General features: G+C 35.2%; 3 protein-coding genes across 5 annotated transcripts in view; 2 read left to right on the plus strand and 1 right to left on the minus strand.

The window, feature by feature from the left end:
• The window catches only part of LOC125674893 (ribosome production factor 2 homolog), a 24997-nt gene extending 20044 nt beyond the window's left edge, over nucleotides 1-4953 (plus strand). The window contains exons 9-10 of the mRNA XM_048912252.2: nucleotides 3740-3884; nucleotides 4029-4953. Of these exons, the coding sequence (XP_048768209.1) occupies nucleotides 3740-3884; nucleotides 4029-4223 (340 nt within the window). The 3' untranslated portion in view covers nucleotides 4224-4953. The remainder of the gene's footprint in view (nucleotides 1-3739; nucleotides 3885-4028) is intronic.
• Nucleotides 4954-7256: 2303 nt separating this feature from the next.
• On the plus strand, nucleotides 7257-16352 carry LOC125677370 (protein phosphatase 1 regulatory subunit 32-like). 2 transcript variants are annotated; one of them, XM_048915405.2, is made up of 12 exons: nucleotides 7257-7317; nucleotides 7896-8130; nucleotides 9202-9355; nucleotides 9468-9590; nucleotides 9813-9873; nucleotides 11775-11887; nucleotides 12347-12418; nucleotides 12519-12620; nucleotides 13460-13563; nucleotides 13962-14132; nucleotides 15049-15216; nucleotides 15397-16352. In XM_048915405.2, the coding sequence occupies exons 2-12, from the start codon at nucleotides 7901-7903 to the stop codon at nucleotides 15470-15472; spliced, it is 1374 nt and encodes a 457-aa protein (XP_048771362.1). In that variant the 5' UTR covers nucleotides 7257-7317; nucleotides 7896-7900; the 3' UTR covers nucleotides 15473-16352. The 2 variants fall into 2 exon arrangements, with proteins under 2 accessions (XP_048771362.1, XP_048771364.1); XM_048915407.2 differs by having other exon boundaries at nucleotides 7303-7326.
• Nucleotides 16353-16405: 53 nt separating this feature from the next.
• The window catches only part of LOC125677368 (activating signal cointegrator 1 complex subunit 3-like), a 129765-nt gene continuing 120431 nt past the window's right edge, over nucleotides 16406-25739 (minus strand). For both annotated transcript variants that reach the window (XM_048915399.2, XM_048915400.2), the window contains exons 35-42: nucleotides 25058-25169; nucleotides 21914-22048; nucleotides 20900-20955; nucleotides 20126-20294; nucleotides 19863-20014; nucleotides 18180-18445; nucleotides 17985-18076; nucleotides 16406-16938 (exon numbers count right to left, since the gene is read on the minus strand). In XM_048915399.2, coding sequence (XP_048771356.2) covers nucleotides 16612-16938; nucleotides 17985-18076; nucleotides 18180-18445; nucleotides 19863-20014; nucleotides 20126-20294; nucleotides 20900-20955; nucleotides 21914-22048; nucleotides 25058-25169 — 1309 coding nt within the window. In that variant the 3' untranslated portion in view covers nucleotides 16406-16611. The remainder of the gene's footprint in view (nucleotides 16939-17984; nucleotides 18077-18179; nucleotides 18446-19862; nucleotides 20015-20125; nucleotides 20295-20899; nucleotides 20956-21913; nucleotides 22049-25057; nucleotides 25170-25739) is intronic.

Genomic DNA, 25739 nt, shown 5'->3' on the forward strand with positions numbered 1-25739 from the left:
TTCCGGCGTCCGTCCGTCTGTCCGTCTGTAAACTTTTAACATTTTCAACTTCTTCTCAAAAACCACTGGGCCAATTTCAACCAAAGTTGGCACAAAGCATCCTTAGGTAAAGGGAATTCTAAATTGTTAAAATAAAGGGCCAGGCCACCTTCCAAGGGGAGATAATCAAGAAAAGGTAAAAATAGGGTAGGGTCATTAAAAAATCTTCTTCTCAAGAACCACTGGGCTAGAAAAGATGAAATTTATAGATAAGCTTTACTAGGTAGAGCAGATTCTAAATTGTTAAAATCACGGCTCCCGGGGGTCGGATGGGGCCACAATAGGGGATCAAAGTTTTATATACAAATATATAGGAAAATTTTTAAAAATCTTCTTCTCAAGAACCACTAAGCCAGAAAAGCTGAGATTTATATGAGAGCTTCCTGATATAGTGCAGATTCTAAATTGTTAAAATCCTGGCCCCCGGGGGTCGGATGGGGCCACAATAGGGGATCAAAGTTTTATATACAAATATATAGGAAAATTTTTAAAAATCTTCTTCTCAAGAACCACTAAGCCAGAAAAGCTGAGATTTATATGAAAGCTTCCTGATATAGTACAGATTCTAAATTGTTAAAATCATGGCCCCCGGGGGTCAGATGGGGCCTCAATAGGGGATCAAAGTTTTACATACAAATATATAGGAAAAATCTTTAAAAATCTTCTTCTCAAGAAACACTAAGCCAGAAAAGCTGATATTTACATGAAAGCTTTCTGATATAGTACAGATTCTAAATTGTTAAAATCCTGGCCCCCGGGAGTCGGATGGGGCCACAATAGGGGATCAAAGTTTTACATACAAATATATAGGAAAAATCTTTAAAAATCGTCTTCTCAAGAACCACTAAGCCAGAAAAGCTGATATTTACATGAAAGCTTTCTGACATAGTGCAGATTCAAGTTTGTTCAAATCATGGCCCCTGGGGGTTGGATGGGGCTACAAGGGGGGGATCAAAGTTTTACATACAAATATATAGGGACATTCTTTAAGAATCTTCTTCTCAAGAACCACTGATCCAGAAAAGCTGATATTCACATGAACAGCTTCCTAACATAGAGCAGAGTTAAGTTTGTTCAAATCATGGCCCCCTGTTGTAGGATGGGGCCACAATAGGAGATCAAAGTTTTACATACAAATATATAGGAATTTTTTTTAAAAAATCTTCTCAAGATCCACTGAGCCAGAAAATCTGATATTTACATGAAAGCTTTCTGATATAGTGCAGATTCAAGTTTGTTCAAATCATGGCCCCTAGGGGTAGGATGGGGCCACAAGGGGGGATCAAAGTTTTACATACAAATATATAGGAAAAATCTTCAAATATCTTCTTCTCGTGAACCATTGGGCCAAAGAAGTTCACATTTACATGAAAGCTTTCTGACATAGTGTAGATTCAAGTTTGCAAAAACTATGGCCTCCAGGGGTAGTTTGGGCCATAATAAGGACTACAGTTTTACATGCAAATAGATATAGAAAGTCTTCTGATATGGACCAAGGTGACTCAGGTGAGCGATGTGGCCCATGGGCCTCTTGTTTTTTTTTTTATCACTGGCCTTTTATAAATTGACTGTAGTATTACTGAAATTGACATGTTCAGCTTGCAGGCCTTTTTTAAAATGTAAATTTCAATTGTTTCAAGCTCAGAGTGATTAAATTCTGTAAATGTTGAAAATGAACAATCGTAACACTGAATCTGGACGAGTAGTATGCCTCACCGACATTGTTTTAGTTATTGTTTATCTGTCATGCAAACTAAACGTTACAATGTAATATGACACATAAATACTTATAGATATACACATATTTTAGCACAATAATATAGATTATTTGCTGTCGCGTGACAAAACTTTTAGAGCAGTCTTACATTACACTTCCGCTCAGACATGTAAGGATCAATTTATTCAAAAGTGAAAAAACTTATCTTTATAACTCATCCAGTGGTCTTAATTATAAAAAAACTACTTATCAAAATTATCATTAAAAATTTGTAATTCAGAACTTTAAAAATTCACCTGTGATGTCATTCTTTTGTTTGAGTGCTACATTATTTTACTGGATTGGATTTTGATTGTTTGTTTTACGTCTGTTTGAGAATTTTTCACTCAGATCGAAATTAACTTTTAGCTAGTGGATTATTTTCCAACTGGCAAAACTGAGCTTTTACTAGCAATTTTTCTATCGATTACTTTTTTTTACAGGAATTAAAGAAAACAAACATGCCTCTATTATCAAATTCTACCAAGGTTATTGCAAAGATCAAAGAAATGTAGCAACGAGCTCGCTCCAATGATTACACCTTTGAGTCATGGTTTGCTCTTCATGAGCTGAAAAATTATGAATATTACCCGTAATGCTTCTGCAAAAATGTCGCCGTCACTGCGATATACTTCATGGACAACCCCGTATATAAAACAAATAAATAGTTTAGAAAATACCACAAACTTTATTAAATCCCAGACAAACTTTCTCATACCTTTGTATGTTCTGTTATTGACTGGAAAAGCAAACATCGCAGCTAATATGATGTCACAATGCACTGTTTACATCAACAATGGGCCGCGTTATATTTCCTGCATTTAAAATGAATAGGCATCAAGTCGTGTTGCAAGTTATTATGGGTCTTCGCTCCTCTCAATGGTCACACCGTAAAACATTAACTGATTATGAGAAAAATGTTACACATCTTCGTGTTTTGCTAATACAACAAACAAGTCAATAATTGATAATCAATTTCAAAATCATAAAAAATAAACATTTGTCATTCAATATAAATCAATTGTCTGCATTCCGAAATCGATACACATGTAAACATGTTGATGCACAGACTACAGTAACTGTGGAATATCATTATAATTTGTGGTGGCTCAATTTTCGTGGAATTTGTGGGTACCCCGCACCCACAAATTTACATCCTCAACGAATAAAGACATTTTAAAGTTATCAAATATATAAATCCACGAATTTACGTCCCCACAAACCTGTAAAAATTCAGCAATCCACGAAAATTGGCCCACATGATATACAGTAGTTAACCCTCTTCAAAGCAGTTGATATAATCTGTCAACATCAAACTAAATACTTGTAATATTTTTTTCAAAATAGATCTAGTATACTCTACCGTCTCATCTTTTTTGTCGGCAAAAAACATGTAGGCCTTATCCGTGTCGGAAACTGTCATGACGTCACAGTGACCTAATTCGTAGGTGTATAGGAAAACGATCGGCTGTATATTTCTGAGCCGTAGTGGATGATGCAGGACACCCTTTTTAGTTTTGAAATGTTGTTTGAAATATAAAAGCCGATGCTTTAAAGATGTATGTGTTTGCAAGATTTGATTTTTCGTTTCTGCAACTATAGCAGACTTTGAAATACAATTGAAAAATACTCTGCACTGATATAACTGACAGGATTCAAAATTACAAGATCAGCACTATAAATGTATTATACAGATCATATTTCATCATGATTGTGCAATAAAGAACAAAATCTTTTCCTCAAAAGATAAATTCAGGTTTAGCATACATGCTGGGGAAAATATATAATCTTGGTGAGATTTGTCGAGGCTGGACTCCAAATATCCAGCCTTGACAAATCTCTTTATAGATGGGGAATCTTTTAAATCTTTGATTGGTTGGGGAATAAAAAATGGTCAACAGTGCTTGAGGCTAAATATTTACAATTTTACTTCTTGCTCACTAGAGTATTGTTGAAAAAGTCTGGCAGCAGGACACCTCGGGTTGAATTGGAGGAGATTGGGCCATCACTGGACCTTGTAATAAGAAGAACCAAGCTGGCTTCAGATGACCTGTACAAAAGAGCCCTTAAACAGCCGAAAACCATCAAAGTAAGTTCACGACAATCATTTTACCTTTCGAGATTTTTACACATGCTTTCAAGTTTTGGTGGTTTTATAGATCCACCAACTCGATTCAATTAAATTCAAAAGTCAAGGTTTTAAAGGTGTTGATTATTTTTCTTGTCCATCCAGCCAAAGAAGAAGAAAAATGTATCCCATGATGCTTTTGGATCCAAACTTGGAAATATCCACATGCAAAAACAGAATTTAGATAAGTTACAGACAAGAAAAATGAAAGGACTGAAAACACAAAAGAGGAAATCTAGTGCAGGAACAACAGAGGGACAATCAAGTGCAAAAAAGTCAAAGGAAGTTGATAGCCAGTGATACAAAGAAACACAGTGTGAGGAATGGTCTCTTGGTAAAACTTTAATAATCCATCTGCAAGATTGCAGTGTAGTGCAAATGTATTGAGAGGATCAAATGTAGACAAGCATAAAGTGAGAAGATGAAACATAGACAAGCATATTAAGAGAGCCTGGTGTAAAATGTGTTTTGTATATGTACACAGGCAGTAAATGTGTATTTCTTCTTCACAGTATATATGAGTACATATAAAATCTTGGAAATTTTTGTGTAAATTTATTTGCAAAATATTGGGGTTAAAATACGATAGATACAATTTTGTATATCAAACTATTGTGAATCATTTCTTGTATCTTACGGAAAATGTTTTCGACCTTACAGACATTTTATGTACAGAGAAAAAAGATTTACTGTATGCAAGATACATGTATGTTTGAATAGCAAATACATAATTATCATGGAGAATGTTATTGTTCAATTGTCTGTTAGTAGGGTAATTAAACAATTTTTGCTTGTTCCTTCTTAATTTCTCAATGCATGTAACAGTTAAATTATTGGCTGGTCATTATTTTGACTGTTTTATGGCACTGCACCTGAATTTTTGTTACGAATATGCTGCCGTTATTCAACTGTACATAACTCATCATCACAACTGAGTTTTATAAATACATGTATGTTCAATGGTGAAAAGTTTTTGAACCATGTTTTATGAAATATGAAAATAAAATTCTCATTAGTCAAGTACAAACTGCACAATTGTTTTTCGTTTCGTTACTGTACAGATAAATTTGATAAAATCATCATTTCATGTATCTTGGGGAAACAGTAGTATACTGTTTATGACTAGGCCCGAGGCCAACTGATGTTTTGTTTGACCCCAAAACGGATCTGTTACCAAAGCTGTAGGTAGATCCGTTGAGGGTCAAACAAAACAGCTGTTGTGCGATGAAACAGTCCATTTATCAGTGTTTTGTTATACACCTTCATTTTATAGGTTGATTTTACTAGACGCACATGGTTTGTTGAATTTAAACTTTAAACAAGACAGTGTAATTCTGTATTTATCACCATATCCCCTAGTTTAAAAGAAAACTATACCCAATATCCTAGTTGATGATCAATAATTACATTTTTTTGTATTTCCTCATCAGTCTAGTCAATTAAGGTAGTTCCACCCTCCTGTGACATAAGATTGTGCAAAGTCAATGATTTAATGAGATTTATGCATGACAGGAACATAAATTTTGTTGGGAGTCTTTTTCAACAGTTATTGCAAAAAATCTTGTTAACCATAAAATATTTCAAAAGTCTAAGTTATATATGAATAATCAATTATATGTTTCAAAATATTGAATCCAAGGGCAATAACTCTTGTTTTCATTAAATTATTTGTCAAGTCCATTATGCGATAGATTTCTTTTATTTTTCACTAACATTTTGTATTTTTTTTTTTAGAGAAATAGTTTCATGAAATTGTTATGAATACTATCATATCGTTGCAACCAGTTTTTGCGAAATTTTGATAATGCTGTTTAAAGAAAATTGCAATTTTCTGACGTTGATAACAGGTATATTGTGCTAATTGATAAAAAATTTATTAATACTGCAACATACTTATTTTATCAGTTTTATCTCTTACTAAGATATAATATTTGAAGAATCAACAATCAAATAAAAGATTTAACCTATAATTCTAGAAGGGTGGAATTACCTTAATAATATCAGACGCCATTACAGAACAAGAATCATGTGCCTTGCATAGCCAATAGAAATAGCGCAGACTATTCCCCTGTTTACTGTTGACCGCAATAGACCTTGAGTGTGAGAGTTGTTTTAATAGTAAAAATGTTGGTTCTAAATCATATTAGTTTTATATAAGAAAAAAATTATAAAGTGTATAACAATCGTAAGCTATTGCGGCTTGGTGGTGTGGAAGACAGTACGTCTCGGGCAATAGTTCATGAGGTCTTCCACACCACCAAGTGGCAATAGTTTTGGCCGTTTCCATGAGATACATGAAATATAACTATAATTTATAGATTGTAAAGGTACCCAAGATTGAGTACTCTGTACATATACAGTATTATGAAATGTGGGTAAGGATTTAAGGTCAGTAGATGATATAGAATCAGAGATACAAGATCTATATCGCAGGGTAAAATAATTACTAAATATACATGAACGTGAAAGATGGGGATTTCAGTTTATCATATTTTTTTTTATGTTACTTCACTGAATTTGAACTCGAATATGAAGATCCAACTTTTGAAGAAAAAAAAGGAGGGTAGGAGGGATACAGGGGAGAAATGAATGACATTTTTCAAACAATCATAAAGCCTGTACATAAACTATTTCATAAAGTTGTTTTAACAAATCCACTGTTAATTAATTCTTATAGCTATTGTTCAGTGTTATAAACTATACTGAAGCTATTCATGCGAGACGATGGCTGCAGAAAATAGTGTATGCACTTCTTAACCATTATGCTCACATACAGTAAAACACAGCTATAGTGAATCTCCAGTGCCAGCAAGAAACAGTTTGTTATAAGCAAACTCATAGTTATATCCAATACAATTTTCATTAAAAATACAGAAATTCTGATATGCTCCTAATTTTGAACTTATAAGTTTGACCTCCCATCAATTCTGTTCTTGTCAGCTTAGCTTCACCGAAAGCGCTGAACAGAATTTCGTAAAACTTTATAGTTAACATGGACATGCGTACTATCTGTGTAGATGTGCATATATGAGCTTACTGTTCTTTCATTCTTCAGGCTTTTGGGAGCAAGTTCTTTATGTAATAATGATAATATTAAAATCTATAGTGCCTTAATAACACAAAATAAAACACTATAATCAAGATCAAAAGCTAAAATAAATAAAAGTAATGAATTTATTAATTGTAATTTAATAAAAGACTCTGAATCTCAGCACAGATCTGATAAAACCACTTTGCGGCTTACTAGTAATTAAGCTAAGTTTCGTGTAATTTGGGGATCCGCCTATAAAATTTCATAAGAGTTACCGTCCTTGTTAACGCGTCATCATTTTTAGTGCACACTAGAGCACAGTTGCCTTTGACAACGATAAAGCGCTCGAGAAGAACCGAAAAGGTAAATATTGTTAGTTTCGTCTTTATTTAATTTAAATCAAGTAAGAGTGTTTAAGAGATTTTTGGTGACTGTCTTATGTCATATTGTGTGTACAAATTTTTGATAGGTGTCTCAAATAACAGGTTAAGAGCTTAAGGTCTTGTGTTGACCGTGCGTGCTACAATATTATGCAGGTTACCTTACCAGCTTGCAGCTAGCATAATTTTGACAATGTTTGAAGTACTCTCATTTTTAAATGTAACTAGTTTTAAATTTTTTTTTTTTTTTTTTTAGAAAAAGGGTTGATATTTTCCCAATTTACCAGATACCGGTATATATTGCGTTGTACATCATTCATGTATTTAGTCCGAAATATCTGACGTTTTCTTGGATTTTTAATGATTTTGATATAAATTTACTGTGCCAGGAAATCAAAATAATAAAAAGGCCAGGAAAACGTCAGATATTTCAGACTAACATGTATTAATTAATATGTGTGCCGACCTCTATGAAAAAATAATTTATAGGCGTACATAGAAAATAGAAGGTCATTTTAGGAAAATAACATAGTATACATAAAGAAAAGTTTATTTTTACAGTCAAGATGGGACCCCTTCCACAGGGCAGTAGAAATGTACACATCATGGCCAGTCAAGGGCCAGACATCAGCATGATGAAGTTTTATAATACCACAAACTCCACCACCTATGGACGGTACTATGAGAAGTTTAAGCCTCGTCCGGGACGACACACAGGAACTGGATATCTGTCAAACTTCCGCCCTGCTGTGTATTACAATCAGCGTCTGGATGAAGCGGACAACCCTGTCTTAAGGTAACGGATGGTCATCATATAATAGATAGGGCTGGGATGATACAGGTTTCATCTGTTTGGATACATATCTTGATAAAGTACAGCTGAAATCTGTATTTATTAAAGCTGCCTTGTTATGATATGTATCACAATTTTTTTAATAATTGCAATATATCTCTCAACATACTTCATGCAACAGACTTCATTTTTGTTTTCTCCAGAGTTAACAAGTTTGATCTCCACCTTTAAACATTAAATGGTAACCATGAGAAACACTCTCAGTCTCTGTCATTTTAGTGGATGATTTTTTTTATGTAGATAAAGCTAGAATTTAAAACCATATAAGTAAGATTAATTTCAGATCAATAACATGTATTTCACTATAGTACACATGGTTTTAATAATTTGGACATCAGTTATGAGTAGTAATTTAAATTGACATTTCAATACTGTACAGTATATATAGTCACAGCTCTAGCAAATGTCATACTAAAAGAAGATTATTGATTGTAGTGGTATTAAGCAAATATAAATCAGAAGGTTGCGAGTTTAAATATTTTAACCACCTGGCACTGCCTGTATCTGTGTCCTTTTCCAGGGCTTTTTACATATCTGTCATGTCTCAGACCACTTGACTGTGTTTGGGTACTAAATCTTGTGGGTTAAACTAAGATGAGGTGGTGTCTTGTTCAAGATTGATCTTCATGACTCATTACATACTAGTGATAGATTCTGGGTTTCATGACTTTATGATATTTAGATTGTGTAATTTTGTAAGGTATTGACATACAAATATTTGGTATTTGGTACTAAATTAATTTCAGATTGTATAATTTTGGAAAATCTAGCTAAGTGTAATGTGATTATAACATTTGTCAGAATATGATTAATGTTAAGATTTTATTGATATTGGTGATCAAGAACCATGCAGGCATTAAATTCAGTATCCTGGCTGCAGTACAGTAATGTCAATCTGAAACTCTTCAGTTTCTTTATTTTGTCATGTTCAAAGCATGCAGTTCTCAGATTCCTGATTTTGTTGTAAAACTTCAATAAAATTCTGACGCGAAACATTTGCTTTTGATTTTGCAGTAGAATATGTGCACAGAATTACCACAGCGTGACAGAGTGTCACTTCCAGCCCTATAAAGAAAACTCGGGAACAGAACCTCTGCCAAGAAACGTCCACCAGAAGGGATCGGGATTTGTCCGACAAAAACCCATCACTAATCCTACTGTCAGAGAAGTAAGTACCATGGACAGATATTTGACAGCATCATAAATTTTGAATTCAGTCAGAAGTAATTTAATTTTCATGATCATGTTGCAAGTACAAACCTCACACACTTGTTTTGTAGGTAAATGGTGTGTTCATTGACACCCGTGCTGCGTCAGCTCCAACTGACATCCTTCCTAAAAATAAACCTCGGCTTCACACACTTCGACCCAAGGATCCAGTAGAGCTGGAAAATGAAGGATATGTACGACCGCTATGCTTTTCATTCTGAAATTTTGTATGTAAAGTTTTGTTTGAAAAAGAAATTCCATCTCAGACTGATGAAACTGAAACAACTCAAAATAATTTGCTTATTAAAAAAAAAACCTCTGAGAGGTGGAGGGTGCACTAGGGAAGATACATAAAAAAGTCTGATGTAGCTCTTGTAGTCCTGTGAGTATGACAGTGTTTCTTTTTGTAATTTCAGGGTCCCAAGTACATGTTGTCTGAAACTAAACATCAGTATGTGGGAGAACAACCTGACAGAAGTAAGGGATTTTATACAAAATATCAGTTATTGAGAAGTGGAATGATTTTTTACATGTGCGCACTGAATAAAAGACTTGTTTTTAAAATTAATACACTGTAAAATTCCGCATGCATGTTTAATAATTTTCGTAACACAATTATTTCTAGGAATTTGCAAGAAATTTTAAAATGATAGTACACTTTAATTGATATTAAATGTGGTAAAAGCTGAGGTGATAAATATAATGAATACATTTTATAAAATGTGTAAATGATTTCTCACTACAGTAGATAGTCTTAAGAAATTTACAACAATCTGTTGATTGCAATATTCATTTGTTTTGTTAGTGTGCACAGGACAAGGCCAGAGTAATTTTTTTTCCTGTTTTGTGTCCAGTTGAAATTGAAAAACCTGTCAGACCCCCCCCCCCCCCCCCCAATGATAAAAAAAATATTGTCAAGACAGTAAATTATTTGTTCCATAAAAACTAGCAATCTCAGCAACCTATCACAGTATTTGTGTCCTTGTAAGACAGTAACCAAATTCCTGTTTAAAAAAGAAAGTAACTTGTTTGTTCTTTTGTATAATTCACAATTTTTAAAAACAGTTGTGCAGCCACTAAACAGATAAAACCCCAAAAAACATTACTGTGGCCTAGAATGATTTGAATTGACATGCGTTTTTAACAGCTGAACTGTATTAATGTTGTATGTGTTTCACTGTTACAGAGATTCATGGTAAGATAAGAAAGTATTGTCGAGCTGAAATGATGAGTTACAATATCTTAAAGTATGGGATTCGTGGAATTGAAAGAGATTCATTTGCTAGTACTGATAATAGGACTACTATTAAACCCTAAAAAAATGCCCAAGGTTAAACTGTAACGATACAAAGTAAAATTCTAAAAATAGCAAAACATAACACGCTGATAATTATAACTTCTGAAAAGAGGATATTGTGTTGGAAAACATTCTCAAACACTTTTAAAAAATCTATAGATATGTAATAATCTATCTGTTTAAAAAGGAATGAGTTTTTAGTCATTTGATACATTTCTAAGTAAAGATTGATAATTTAATTTAAGGACTGCATAGATGAAATTGCTGGCAATTTAAATGAATAAGTAATGCTTCTTGTTTCAGTTGTACATGTAATCTTTGAACGGGTTTTGTGAAGTGATTAGAAATATTGCTTTATTGTGCATCATGGTAAAATGAATAAAAAGATCAACTCATCATTTCCCCTCCACATCACTTTGGTACACATAGAGCTTTGAATATTCTATTAGTCATTGTACCAAGACTCAAATTTCTACACTACCCCTTGACATTGATTTCCAAAAACTGGCTTTTGAATTATGTAAAGATGTCTTCTTTTTTTTTTAATTTAAGTTCTTTTATTCATAATTCATCATCTAGTTGTATTGTAATAACTACATTGTTTGTTACTGTATCAGGGTCTATCGTTTACTTTCTAATGAGGTAATTAAATTCTACCATCCTATTGGCTATGCATGACCCACAAGCCCTCAGAGTTGTTCAACATTACATTTATTAGAAAATTATTAACTAATTAATGACAATTCATATGCATGAATTAGAAATTGATTAACAAATGAAATTAATTGTAATTTATTAGCATGCTTCTGATCTATTCCGCTTTTACCTGTATGTATATCTATATGGCATCACCTTCTTTTGTTCTTTAGATTACCTATAGCCTTAGCATTAATTAGAAATAAACACATATATTTATGTTGCATTTTCATTGCAGATAATGGTGTAAAAATCTATAATAATTCAGACACATAGACAGCTGTGCAGATGCTAATGTTTGCAATCAGTGATTCATCGAATCAATATTTCATTAATTACATAATGTTGTTATTTGACTTAATTATGCACGTTTCTTGTGTTGTAGTGGACCTCACAAACAAAACTGTTGGCCCCCATGAGGAGAGTGGATTCACTCACGCCTACAATGTAGAACCAATTACATACATCCCTGGGTCTGCGCATAAAAACGAACTACCGGTAAGTTCAATAAAACTCTACACTATAAATTCCTAAATATACACAAGGAATCTATTATCGCATAATTTCACGAGGGACATCACTCGTTCACTCGTGAAATAAAACTACTCGCTTTTATATTTCTGTTATTAAAATGTATGTAAGAACTCTCGATGAACAGAGGACACACGAATTCATGATCATGCAATTTGTCGCACATACGAGTCATGCCGCCATATTAAGTACTCACGTAAAATATGAAATCTACAGTATCAGATATACTTATCAAAATGCACAGCTTATAATGAATTATTTCTGCAATAAAAAGATGCATAGAACAAAATTAATGAATGGGTACGAGTAATGTTTATGAAAAAAAAGTAGCTTTCCTTTGATGCCTCACTGAAGTGTTTTTATGTTCATTTAAGTGTTCATCAAATTCTTCATAGGTTTGTGTACTTGTTATGTGATCTGTTACAGGGGTGGGCCACAGGCCGTCCTACCGGTGTTAGCAAAATGAAGACGGACTTTCTGAGGTCAGAATATCCCAAGGTAGGAGACATGTTCCAGAATGGCAGATAAAACCGGGTTGTAATGTCCTCAATGTTATTGTCTGTATGTTTACAGTGTCAGTCTGACTTGTCGTTGACAGGGTGATGAACCATTACCAGGGTTGTCACATGGTGCTGAACGCAGTACTGGGTTCACCAGAGAGAAGGCCAAACCAATGTATGTCAACAGAATCATGGCAGATGTGAGTATTATAAGTCAATACTTAAAACCAAATACATCTCTTTCGTTTACTTATGATATGAAGAGCATTCAAATTCTGGTGCTACATACATGTGTAAACTCAATTCCCTGATAATCCGATTCCAGAAATTTTTTTTATGTTGGAGAGTGTGCTAAATTTACAATACATGCTCAATGATATTACAGGATTAAACATGCTTTTTAAAGAATTTATTGATGTGTTTAGTTTGTGAGTAAAATGTCAAGAGTTTACACATCGATAAATTCTTTAAAAAGATTGTTGAATCCTGTAATATTATTGAGCATGTATTGTAAATTTTGCACATTTTCCAACACAAGATTGTTTAATCTTTATGATTCCAATTTGTTAAAAATATATTTTCCTATTCAGTAACATCGGAATATTTGATTTGTGAAATTTAACATAAGCAGACCATATTATAAGCATATTCAATTTTAACTATATGATTTATACAATAAACAATTGATACACCAAAAATGTATTGTTCTTGGGTAACAAACAGTGAGCACATGGCATGACCGTCACTTTAGATCTAGTTAAAATGAGTAATAGCTAGTCTTTTAAAACTGACCAAGCTCCAAATCTCATCAAGTAGCTATACTCATGCCTCATACTTAAAACTTAAAAAAATATGGTTGCTAATTGACTGCATAATGCGGTGCATTTGTTATAGCTAAGTGTAATCGTAATGGTAGGCCTAAATTCTATCAGAGCCAGAGGTAAAAGTTTATTGAGAAGTAAACTTTTGAGCAGCTAGCCAGCTTGGTTATTGAATATGTGTATTAGATTGGAATAATATACACACTCTATGTTTATAGGCCTATGACAGAGCAGAGAACATTCCCTCTATGAGGTTGGACAAGACAAAGAAAGTGGACCCCACAGAGTACCTAAACATGCAGAACCCCAACAACCACTCCAGGTAAGGGGCAATAACTCTCATGAAAAAAATAATAAGAACTTGGGGAAAGAAGGCATAGGCATGTCTGGTATTTTAAAGTAAGTAACAAACTGGTATCTAATGTTTGTTCACCATTGATATGCAAGAATTGTTTCAACAAGAATATATATCGTAAATATATAAATTAAAACTGTATAATGCACAGTAATTAAATAGTACATGTACTTCAGCATTTCAGGTTTTACCTGTGTAATATTAGAAAACTGAAGTACTATTCAAAATGGACCAAGTTTAGATTATAGAAGCACTTTTGTAGTCTTCTAGCATTGTTGTCAAGTTCAATTTGGTAATCAATAAGATAGACTGCTCACCACATCATAAAATGTAAAGAATTTGAACATTATGCTATTTTTTAACAGCATCACAATGAAGATGTACCAAGGACAGCAGAGGCCATCGCCAACTGAGGCTGATCGTCTGAACAGCACAGCAGTGGGTTACAAGGAGCTGTCTGGATACAGCGAGAATAACGATCGGTTCGTGGCCCAGGATGATGACTACAAGAGGTTCACCACTCACTACAAAACCAGGTCTGTCCTATCTCTTCTGATGGGTAAAGTCAGACCTAATTTTGCATGGTTATATGTATTTCCTTGCTCAAGTTGTTGGGGATTTAGTTAATCAAAGGTACACAATTTTGACATGTCATAAATCAAGAGAATATGTCTGTCAAGTTTTACCGGGTACTATTTTGCTCACCATCTTAAGAGTGCTATAGAATAGCATCACATTTTCTTTGCCTGGTGGATGGCAGGTTTGCCCCCCTACCCATTCTTCTGACACAATTATCTTCTGTTTAGTAGGTTTGAATTTGACCCCTACCATCAAGTTTTTCCTATGTTATAGGTTTGCACCTCATCCCAAAGCTTTTTGAGTTTGTGTAGTAAGTTTTGTCTGACCCCTTACACCAACTTTATTCCGTTTTCTCTGTATATAGGTTGAGGCTTTACTTCCAAATTTTCTCTGTGTGTTGTAGATTGAGGCCCAACCCCCAAGTTTTCTCTCTGTGTAGGTTGAGGCTTGACCCCAAGTTTTCCTAAGTGTTGTAGATTGAGGCCCGACCCCCATTTTTCTCTGTGTAGGTTGAGGCTTGATCTCCAAGTTTTCTCTGTGTGTTTAGGTTGAGGCTTGACCCCCAAGTTTTCTCTGTGTGTTTTAGATTGAGACCTGAACCCCAAGTTGTAGGTTTTGCCTGATCCCCAAGTTTTCTTTCTGTGTAGTAGGTTGAGACCTGAACCTCAAATTTTATCTGTGTGTGTAAGTTGAGGCCTCTGTGTTGTAGGTTGAGGTCTGAACCCCAAGTTTTCTCTCTGTGTGTGTAGTGTGTGCAAGTTTTAGTTCTTCTCTGTGTATGTAGGTTTAGGCCTGACAATTTCCACCAAGTTATCTGTGTTTGTGATGTAGGTTTAGACCCAACAAATCATGTTTTCTTTGCCCGTGTTGTAGATTTGGACCTGACCCTACACCTGTAGGTAAGGATAGGGAGGGGCACACAAGGGGAGCTGTCCAGTATCAGAAACCAGATGGATTCACTAAGAGCACTGCTGTTCACGATTACGGGCCCGATGTCCAGTCCACCGCAACTTTAAGGAGGCTTGAACCTTATGTCTCCAGGTAGAATTTTCTTTTTGCAAGTACCTAATACTCGATCCAAAGCAAAGAAAGGGGCTAGTGAAAAATGTATCCAATTCAAATCAATAGTATTGAATATTGAATACAGAGCACAAGAAAAAATAAAGCCAAGGGATCTGATTATATGTGAAACCTTTAATTTATGCCTTATTTTTTTAACAGGAGCATAAGAGCCCGAGATGTATTCTACGATGATCACACACATGATATGAAGACTCACTCTTTAGTTGTATCATAAGACACAGGAGGAGGGATAGGAATTTGTAAACTGAATACTTATAACCAAGGACAGTATACAATATACTGCTGGTAAAATAAATGAAATCATTGCAATATCAGCATCAAACATTATGTATGATGAAGTTTTAGCTAAACACAATATATGCTGATATATGTTATTAATATATGTGGCATATTTTCTGAATATTCTTGGGAAATTGCTCCTTGTGAAATCTTGCATAGTGTGTTGATAAACTTCCACATTTTCCTTTGTTATGTTATTCCTATGTTATAAGCTGAAGCAGTAAAAGTGCTATTGTAATCCTTAGAACAACTTTGTGGTTTTCTCCAGTATTATCTCCCTTGCTTCTCTAGTCTGCACTATGTCCATACAGCCTCTTTGTCATTTTTCGAATCAAAGAGACTAGTGAGTGATTGAACATGGTTCTGGTGTCTGTAAAATTTCTCTAAATATTTTGTTTCTGTCTCTGATTATGACTGTGATACATTTGTTAAATGTTTTGATGATCATGTTTTGGAATTTGATTCTGTTTGTTTTCCACAGGGTTTTGTATTTGTTAGTGTCTCTGGGTCAGGAGGTGTTGCCTGATACAGATCAATACATTTAACTACCTTTAGTCACAAATAAGGTCACTTTTACAGAAAAATTGTCTTTGCATAACTCCACAATCGTTCCCTGTTGAGGATGGTGAATTTATGCTTTACATGGGGGTACACATGTATGTGATTATGTTTGTGATGATTTATACATGTATGTGACTGAATTTTATGAAATATATTTTATTGTGAAAGTGTTATATAGGTTACTATATTGCATGCTCATTAAAACCCAGTTTATTGATAATGTTTTACAATTAATAAATTTTATGGAAAAGCTATTCTATATTTTGTTTTTGTTTTGTTTTGTTTCCTTTGGCAAAATAACTGCAACTGAAGCAATGTAATGATTTATTTTCTCTCTCTGTACAATGATTAGCAATAAGAACCAATTTCAGCATGATTAATTCTCTGTGTCCTTGAGAATTTTCACAATGTCACACTAACCAACAGTTCTAAAAGTGAACACATTCTACAGTATATCACAGAGCACAGTGAAATGAAATCATCTTAAATAAAATTTTTAAAAAATCATATCCATCAGGATATACTGAAATCCAGATCATTTAGTTCATTGGCTATCTCAGTGTTGACTTGTGTCTCTATACTGGCAGGAATAATATCCAGGCAAATGTCGTACTGCTGATCCAGTCCGAGATATGAGTCGCTCATCAAATACAGGGTGTAAATGACACGGCCGGTGTTTTCTGGGGTATAGATTGCCAAGGACTGCTTGGATGAACCCCTGATGTACCCCATTCTTTTCAGAGCTATCACTTCACGATTTTCAACATCTCCAATCATCAGAAACCAACCTTCATCCTTGGGTTTTGGAAATCTGGGAGCATGGGCTTTACTCTCTCTTTTCTTTAAAAAAGATTTAAATTGATATCTGTACATCACTGGTACTTAGTAAAACTTTACATGCTAGGACTCGCTATAAGTACAAAGTTATAACCTGAAAATGGTACTGATGATAAATATTTAGAATTTAAGAAATGTCAAACTAGAATTAAAATGCTGTATTCTTTAAACATGAGGCCCACAGGCCTTATCGGTCACCCAAGTATTAGTTATTATTAGTCCCAAGGCCTATGAAATCTAGAAAAAAATTTCCTGTTTTGAATACATGTACTATATCCAACAAAAGCACATGTCTAAGTTTAAAGATCACATCTTTCTTTTAAATGCTGTCGAAAGGGTCTATAGTGATGAAAGGCTTTACATAAAATAATATACACAACATTAACACAATATGATTAATTTGGACCCATCCTAGAGTCAATACCCTGGGGTTGTGAAATTCACAAGTTTGGTACCGGTACACCTTTTTCTGCTATTCCTAAATACGCATTTAGTTTTTCTACCAATATATAAGCAGACTTCAAGAAGTCTTTCAGATGATAAAGAAAATATAATCACTATAATAATTTTGACTCTACCCTGGAACCAAACCCTTACCCCTTAGGATCATGAAATTTACAATTTTGGTAAAGGACTACCTGCTCTTTCTAAATATTCATTTAGTTTCAATTTAGTATCAATAGCACTAAAGAAATGTCATTTACACGTGTAAATGTTTTACACATAAACGCTAAGTACCAAGTTTGGCCTACCCTGGAGTCAGAACCTCTACCCCGGGGATCATGAAATTTACAAGATTGGTAAAGGCCTACCTGCTCTACATCACTATGCATTTAGTTTTTCTTTGCCCGTGAGGTTGTAAAGAAGATTTTTAAAAATTTGTCAATTTTTGTCCAGCCCCAGGGGTGCAGGAGTCCTGAAATTTACTATATATGTCCCTTAGTCCCAATGATTCTTCATACCAAATTTGAAAAGAATTGGACTGGTAGTTATCAAATGACAAATTGCAATCCTAAAGAAAAACAACAACAAAAAACCTGCAAACGAACCTTGAGTTTGTTGACTCTCTGCAGACTGACCTCTATGACATACTCCTGGTCAGCATGAACCTGAATCCAGTCACTGTCTGGTCTACGACCACCTGTGTTACAAAATTAGTTCACTCATTCAGTAGACTATCAAAATCCATCAGAATTCACAACCCACCAGTATCATGCTTTGTTCTATGCCCTTTTCCCCCTTACCTGTGTGTGATTTGCTGACTTTCCTTGCTTCCTGATGACCTTCACCTCCTTCCCACCACCCTTTGACCTCCAGGTTGACCATTATCTGGGGGAGAGTACCCACAACATGGTAGACCTGGTCCATTTGATTCCGTGTCAAGTCCTCCCCGAGCATCGCCATGACAGCATCATATTTGCCTTCGCACAACACAAGGAGTTCTGGAAGGGTCTGAATGGGGCCCTGAATATCTGGGAATCCTTTCCTCTTGGCTCCTCCCCCGCTGGGTCTACAAATCAATGGAAAGGAGGATAGACTCGGGTAAATATATCTGTCATAGACTGACAAATTTCAAATGTACACCAAGGATTTATTTCACTAATCAACTCACTAACAGTACTGGAAGTCTTCATTTGTGTGAATATTTTGAGTACTTGCTGCTAAAGTTGAATACTCGGTAAAATATTACTTCCGAATGTAAACATTTCTAAAATCTACATCATTATCCTGATACATGTTGTAAGTCATATTACATTAAACTATCAATTTACTGTCATTCCCATTATTATATTGAACTATCAATTTACTGTCATTCCCATTATTATATTAAACTATCAATCTACTGTCATTCCCATTATTATATTAAACTATCAATCTACTGTCATTCCCATTATTATATTGAAACTTCTTTTTAAACACTAAAACTTTACTTTTTGAAACTTATTACTTCAATGCCCAACACATTTCTACATTTGTCCCATTATCAAAACTCAAATGACATAGTAATTGTTAAATCTTTCATTAAAATTATTGATGAACAGTAAATGCATGAAAATAAACTATTATGGGACATGGTGATGATTGCTTGTACAGCTATAAAGGAGACCCTTTTGTCATGAGCTCTTCCAAAGAATTATTCTACAGAGATCTTTTCTATCTATAATTCTTTTTAACTGATTACTAGTAGTCTAGCAATAAATTTCTAATCAATGATCAGTATGTCTGAGAGATAATTGATGAACTTGAGTATTGACATTTCTAGTGTATGCTAGATACAAGTAGACATACACATTGTCCTTGATTTTTGTTTGAGATGTAATTCAGAAAGTCAGTGCATCATATAAGATGTACATCAAACTTGAGATGTAATTCAGAAAGTCAGTGCATCATATAAGATGTACATCAAACTTGAGATGTAATTCAGAAAGTCAGTGCATCATATAAGATGTACATCAAACTTGAGAGGTATCCCCCTCTCATCATAAAGTTTTGACCATAGATGGCTCACCAAAGTTGAAAATATGTTAATGTGAAATACAAAAATCTTAAATTATTATATAATGCTTCCTAACTTTCAAACATGATAATTTTGTACATATACATGTACTTGACATCAACAAAAGAAATGATGAGACATAATATGCCCGGTTTTCAGGGATTCCCTTTTTAAACATTCACAGGTAAATGAAATCTCAATCCATCTATAAACTGTTTTGATAGCTCAACCTGAAGTGCTCATGTTATGTTACATCAAGTACTCTATCCTGGTTACAATAAGTTAGTAATTAATTCTAGTTACATGTATAACTACTCATCCAAAAATTAATATAAATTCTCTCTATGAACTGAGAGGTAAAAGCCCAATGTAAAAGCTGAATTTCGCAGTCATGTGGGCACAATACTCTTGACAGGAATACAGTAAATACCTTAGACAACTGATGAGATATGGAGTCATGTGAGGTAAGATCAAGAGGGCATTGTCATGGTGCCATCGACCCTGAATGACCATCTGAATGAGCTGTGTGATTCTAAGGGAGGTAACTAGCCATCCCTCATCTGCGCTGACGTCCAGCATGGCCTGTAAAATAAGCATTTCAACACTACACTGTGGAGAATGCTAGTCACCCACTAAATGGTTTACTGTAAAGAGTATCGACGAGCCAGGGTTGTAAGTAACTGGTGAACTTACCTGAAGAATTCGGATAGCCTGGTCCAGAACAGACTTGGTGTCAGTGTTGTAGTCTGTGGAGGGGAGGGGCAACTGACCAAAGTGACACTGTAACAGGAGGTGTGTCTTGGTGTGGGAGGAGTCCAAGGTGTGGGGGTTCACTTCCAGAGGCACCTTCTGGGCTAAATCACTGAAATGTCATAGTACATTTAAATAGTTTGTCAATAGGGCAGACTCCGGGGCAATAAAGCATAAGACAGACTACGGGGCAATAAAACATAGGGCAGACTCCAGGGCAATAAAACTGAGATGAGTTTTATTTCAGTTTCATTTTTTCAATGTACAATTCTATCATAAATAAAAGTGAGACTGAGAACAAAAGGGAATTTGTCTAAATATTACAGCCTCAGAGCCAGATATACATAAACTCCTCTACTACAGAGCAAGTTGTGGTAGATCAATGTACTAACATTTGTGGAGATTTTCTTTGAACTTCATTGTCCCTTCAGAAAACATACAGCCCTGTGAATACTTAAGAGTCTGTTACTGACTCACCTGTTAATCTGGTCCTCATTATGTCTGATACTGACTCACCTGTTAATCTGGTCCTCATTATGTCTGTTACTGACTCACCTGTTAATCTGGTTCTCATTATGTCTGTTACGGACTCACCTGTTAATCTGGTCCTCATGTCTGATACTGACTCACCTGTTAATCTGGTCCTCATTATCTCTGTTACGGACTCACCTGTTAATCTGGTCCTCATTATACAATATATATCTGTTACTGACTCACCTGTTAATCTGGTCCTCATTATGTCTGACAGGTAACTGTGCATACTCCTCAGCATTCTACAAAATCAAAGAGCAATACTCAACTAGAGCTGGTGTAATAGGACCCCCCCTTCCATTCCTATGCAAACAAAAACTAGGCATATTTCATTTTCTTACACCTTTTTCTTGATACATCCATTTTATTTAATTGTATTCTATTCATACAGTATCTAATTTCATAGGAATAAATATTCTTTACTACCAACATACAATTGTAACATGAGACACCGTAATGAAACAAGAGGCTCATGGGCCACATCGCTCACGTGAGTCACCTTGGCCCATATTTAAAGATTTTCCATATATATTCACATGTAGAATTGATCCCTATTCTGGCCCCAACCTACCCCTGGGGGGGGGGGGGGGGGGGTCATGATTTTTACAAACTTGAACCTGCACTATGTCAGGAAGCTTTCATATAACTTTGTACTTTCCTAGCCCAGTGGTTCTTGAGAAGAATTTTTAAAAAGATTTTACCTATATGTTTGCATGTAAAACTTTGATTCCCTATTGTGGCCCCAACCTACCCCAGAGGGTCATGGTTTTAACAAACTTTAATCTGCACTATGTCGGGAAGCTTTTATGTACATTTCAGCTCTTCTGGCCCAGTGGTTCTTGAGAAGGTTTCTAAATAACCCTACCCTATTTTTGCATTTTTGTGACTATCTCCCCTTTGAAGGGGGCATGGCCCTTCATTTGTTCAAACTTGAAACCCCTTCACCCATAGATGCTTTTTGCCAAGTTTGGTTGAAATTGGCCCAGTGGTTCTGGAGAAGAAGTCAAAAATGAAAAGTTTCCAAATGGACACAGATGGATGATAGGCGATCAGAAAAGCTTTCAGCTCAGGTGAGCTAAAACTATCTTCAAAGCAATCTAACTCATAAGGTGGCTGCACATAGAGCTCTCTTCAATATCACATGATGTACGTTACCTGGTAGGTACACTTACAGTTGCCCCTTGTATTGTCATTACTCACAGATAGTATCTCTATCAGGTCCGAGATGCTGGACTCTGCCTTCAGCTCATCTCTGAACATCCTCATTGTTTTGTGGTTCAGGTAGTAATAGGAGGATATTCTTCCCAGGGTCAGAGGGTGCACCCCTCTTTGGTCCTGTAGAAACATGTACAAGTTAAAATTAGCTCCCACACACCCAAATAAAATGCCCTCACAACCTGTGTGAAATACAAATGATTTAGAAAGTCATCATTCAAAATGTAATACACTGTACTGCTGTCAGAGGTAGCTCAGTCAGCAGAGCATTATATTCATAAGTGGACTAGAGCCTCAGTTGCTATAAAACTCAGTCATGAAAATAGAAACCAACCATTCATTTCTCAAGAATCGATATAACATTATATATTTTGACACAAGCACACTTGCATCATCCACCTCTATCTAGTAAAAGTACTCTTAACTCTTACAGTACTCCCATCATCCACCTCTATCTAGTAAAGTACTCTTAACTCTTACAGTACTCCCATCATCCACCTCTATCTAGTAAAGTACTCTTAACTCTTACAGTACTCCCATCATCCACCTCTACATCTAGTAAAGTACTCTAACTCATACAGTACTCCCATCATCCACCTCTACATCTAATAAAGTACTCTTAACTCTTACAGTACTCCCATCATCCACCTTTATCTAGTAAAGTACTCTTAACTCTTACAGTACTCCCATCATCCACCTCTACATCTAGTAAAGTACTCTTAACTCTTACAGTACTCCCATCATCCACCTCTACATCTAGTAAAGTACTCTTAACTCATACAGTACTCACATCATCCACCTCTATCTAATAAAGTACTCTTAACTCTTACAATACTCCCATCATCCACCTCTACATCTAGTAAAGTTCTCTTAACTCTTACAATACTCCCATCATCCACCTCTACATCTAGTAAAGTACTCTTAACTCTTACAGTACTCCCATCAACCACCTCTATCTAGTAAAGTATTCTTAACTCTTACAATACTCCCATCATCCACCTCTATCTAATAAAGTACTCTTAACTCTTGCAGTACTCCCATCATCCACCTCTACATCTAGTAAAGTACTCTTAACTCTTACAGTACTCCCATCATTTACCTCTATCTAGTAAAGTACTCTTAACTCTTATATTACTCACATCATTCACCTCAATACAGTAGGAGCATTCTTAACTCTTACAGTACTCCCATCATTTACCTCTATCTAGTAAAGTACTCTTAACTCTTACAGTACTCCCATCATCCACCTCTACATCTAGTAAAGTTCTCTTAACTCTTACAATACTCCCATCATCCACCTCTACATCTAGTAAAGTACTCTTAACTCTTACAGTACTCCCATCATTTACCTCTATCTAGTAAAGTACTCTTAACTCTTATATTACTCACATCATTCACCTCAATACAGTAGGAGCATTCTTAACTCTTACAGTACTCCCATCATTTACCTCTATCTAGTAAAGTACTCTTAACTCTTACAGTACTCCCATCATCCACCTTCACATAGTAAAAGTACTCTTAACTCTTACAGTACTCCCATCATCCACCTCTATCTAGTAAAGTACTCTTAACTCTTACAGTACTCCCATCATCCACCTCTATCTAGTAAAGTACTCTTAACTCTTACAGTACTCCCATCATCCACCTCTATCTAGTAAAGTACTCTTAACTCTTACAGTACTCCCATCATCCACCTCTATCTAGTAAAGTACTCTTAACTCTTACAGTACTCCCATCATCCACCTTCACATAGTAAAAGTACTCTTAACTCTTACAGTACTCCCATCATCCACCTTCACATAGTAAAAGTACTCTTAACTCTTACAGTACTCCCATCATCCACCTTCACATAGTAAAAGAACTCTTAACTCTTACAGTACTCCCATCATCCACCTTCATATAGTAAAAGTACTCTTAACTCCTATGTCCAGGGGTCCATGTTTACGCAACTGTCTATTTTGTATTGCTTATGGGAATTAAGGGATTGATCACTGTTTTTTATCTTCACCTTTCATTATCCACCTCTATATAATAGGAACACTACTACTATAACTCTTACAGTACTCACATCATTCACCTCGATACAGCAGCACTCTTAACTCTTATATTACTCACATCATTCACCTCGATACAGCAGCAGCACTCTTAACTCTTATATTACTCACATCATTCACCTCGATACAGTAGCACTCTTAACTCTTATATTACTCACATCATTCACCTCGATACAGTAGCACTCTTAACTCTTATATTACTCACATCATTCACCTCGATACAGTAGCAGCACTCTTAACTCTTATATTACTCACATCATTCACCTCGATACAGTAGCACTCTTAACTCTTATATTACTCACATCATTCACCTCGATACAGTAGCAGCACTCTTAACTCTTATATTACTCACATCATTCACCTCGATACAGTAGCAGCACTCTTAACTCTTATATTACTCACATCATTCACCTCGATACAGTAGCAGCACTCTTAAACTCTTATATTACTCACATCATTCACCTCGATACAGTAGCAGCACTCTTAACTCTTATATTACTCACATCATTCACCTCGATACAGTAGCAGCACTCTTAACTCTTACATTACTCACATCATTCACCTCGATACAGTAGCACTCTTAACTCTTATATTACTCACATCATTCACCTCGATACAGTATCACTCTTAACTCTTATATTACTCACATCATTCACCTCGATACAGTAGCACTCTTAACTCTTATATTACTCACATCATTCTCCTCGACACAGTAGGAGCACTCTTAACTCTTATATTACTCACGTCATTCACCTCGATACAGTAGCACTCTTAACTCTTACATTACTCACGTCATTCACCTCGATACAGTAGCACTCTTAACTCTTATATTACTCACGTCATTCACCTCGATACAGTAGCACTCTTAACTCTTACATTACTCACATCATTCACCTCGATACAGTAGCACTCTAACTCTTACATTACTCACATCATTCACCTTGATACAGTAGCACTCTTAACTCTTATATTACTCACATCATTCACCTTGATACAGTAGCAGCACTCTTAACTCTTATATTACTCACATCATTCACCTCGATACAGTAGCACTCTTAACTCTTATATTACTCACATCATCCACCTCGATACAGTAGGAACACTCTAATTCGTACAGGGCTTTCTCCACCAGAGAGGACAGGAACTTATTGATAGAGTCAAAATCTGTGCCATCCAAGTTGTAGTATCTGGAAATACAGAAAAAATGAAGATGATGAGAAATTTCCCATATTTTATGTCAGAGTAATTGAAGAAGATGACCTTTACCATGCTGTTTAAGGGCATATGATGTTTTTCTTCTGCATTGACTAGAAAAGTACATGCAAACTGTTTGTGCATCTTCTGTATTGACTAGAAAAGTGGATCATGCAATATACACTGAATGGGTCTGCCTCCAACAAGAAATTTTCTGACTTATAGAATTGTTTTGCAGTTTTACAAAACTGATCACCTGAACAGTCCATTAATCTGTTAAGCTATAGGGATCAATAATACATTCACCATGAAGAGCGTCCGAACCTTTTTAACACTCTTTAACATTAATGATATGATAAATTCAACACTTTATAAAAGTTTAAACAGTGAAGGGATCGTCTGACCCATATTGATCACTAGACATAATAATGTACAGACAAACGCGTGAACAATCTTCTTCCCTTTTTTAATTTAGAAATATCTAAAATTGTAGAAGAAGTATGAAAGTTTAATGGAGTCTTATGGTCAGCTGTACGGACATTCATTAATGGATGGAGAGGTGT

Source organism: Ostrea edulis, chromosome 3 (assembly GCF_947568905.1).
Source record: "Ostrea edulis chromosome 3, xbOstEdul1.1, whole genome shotgun sequence".
NCBI lineage: Eukaryota > Metazoa > Mollusca > Bivalvia > Ostreida > Ostreidae > Ostrea > Ostrea edulis.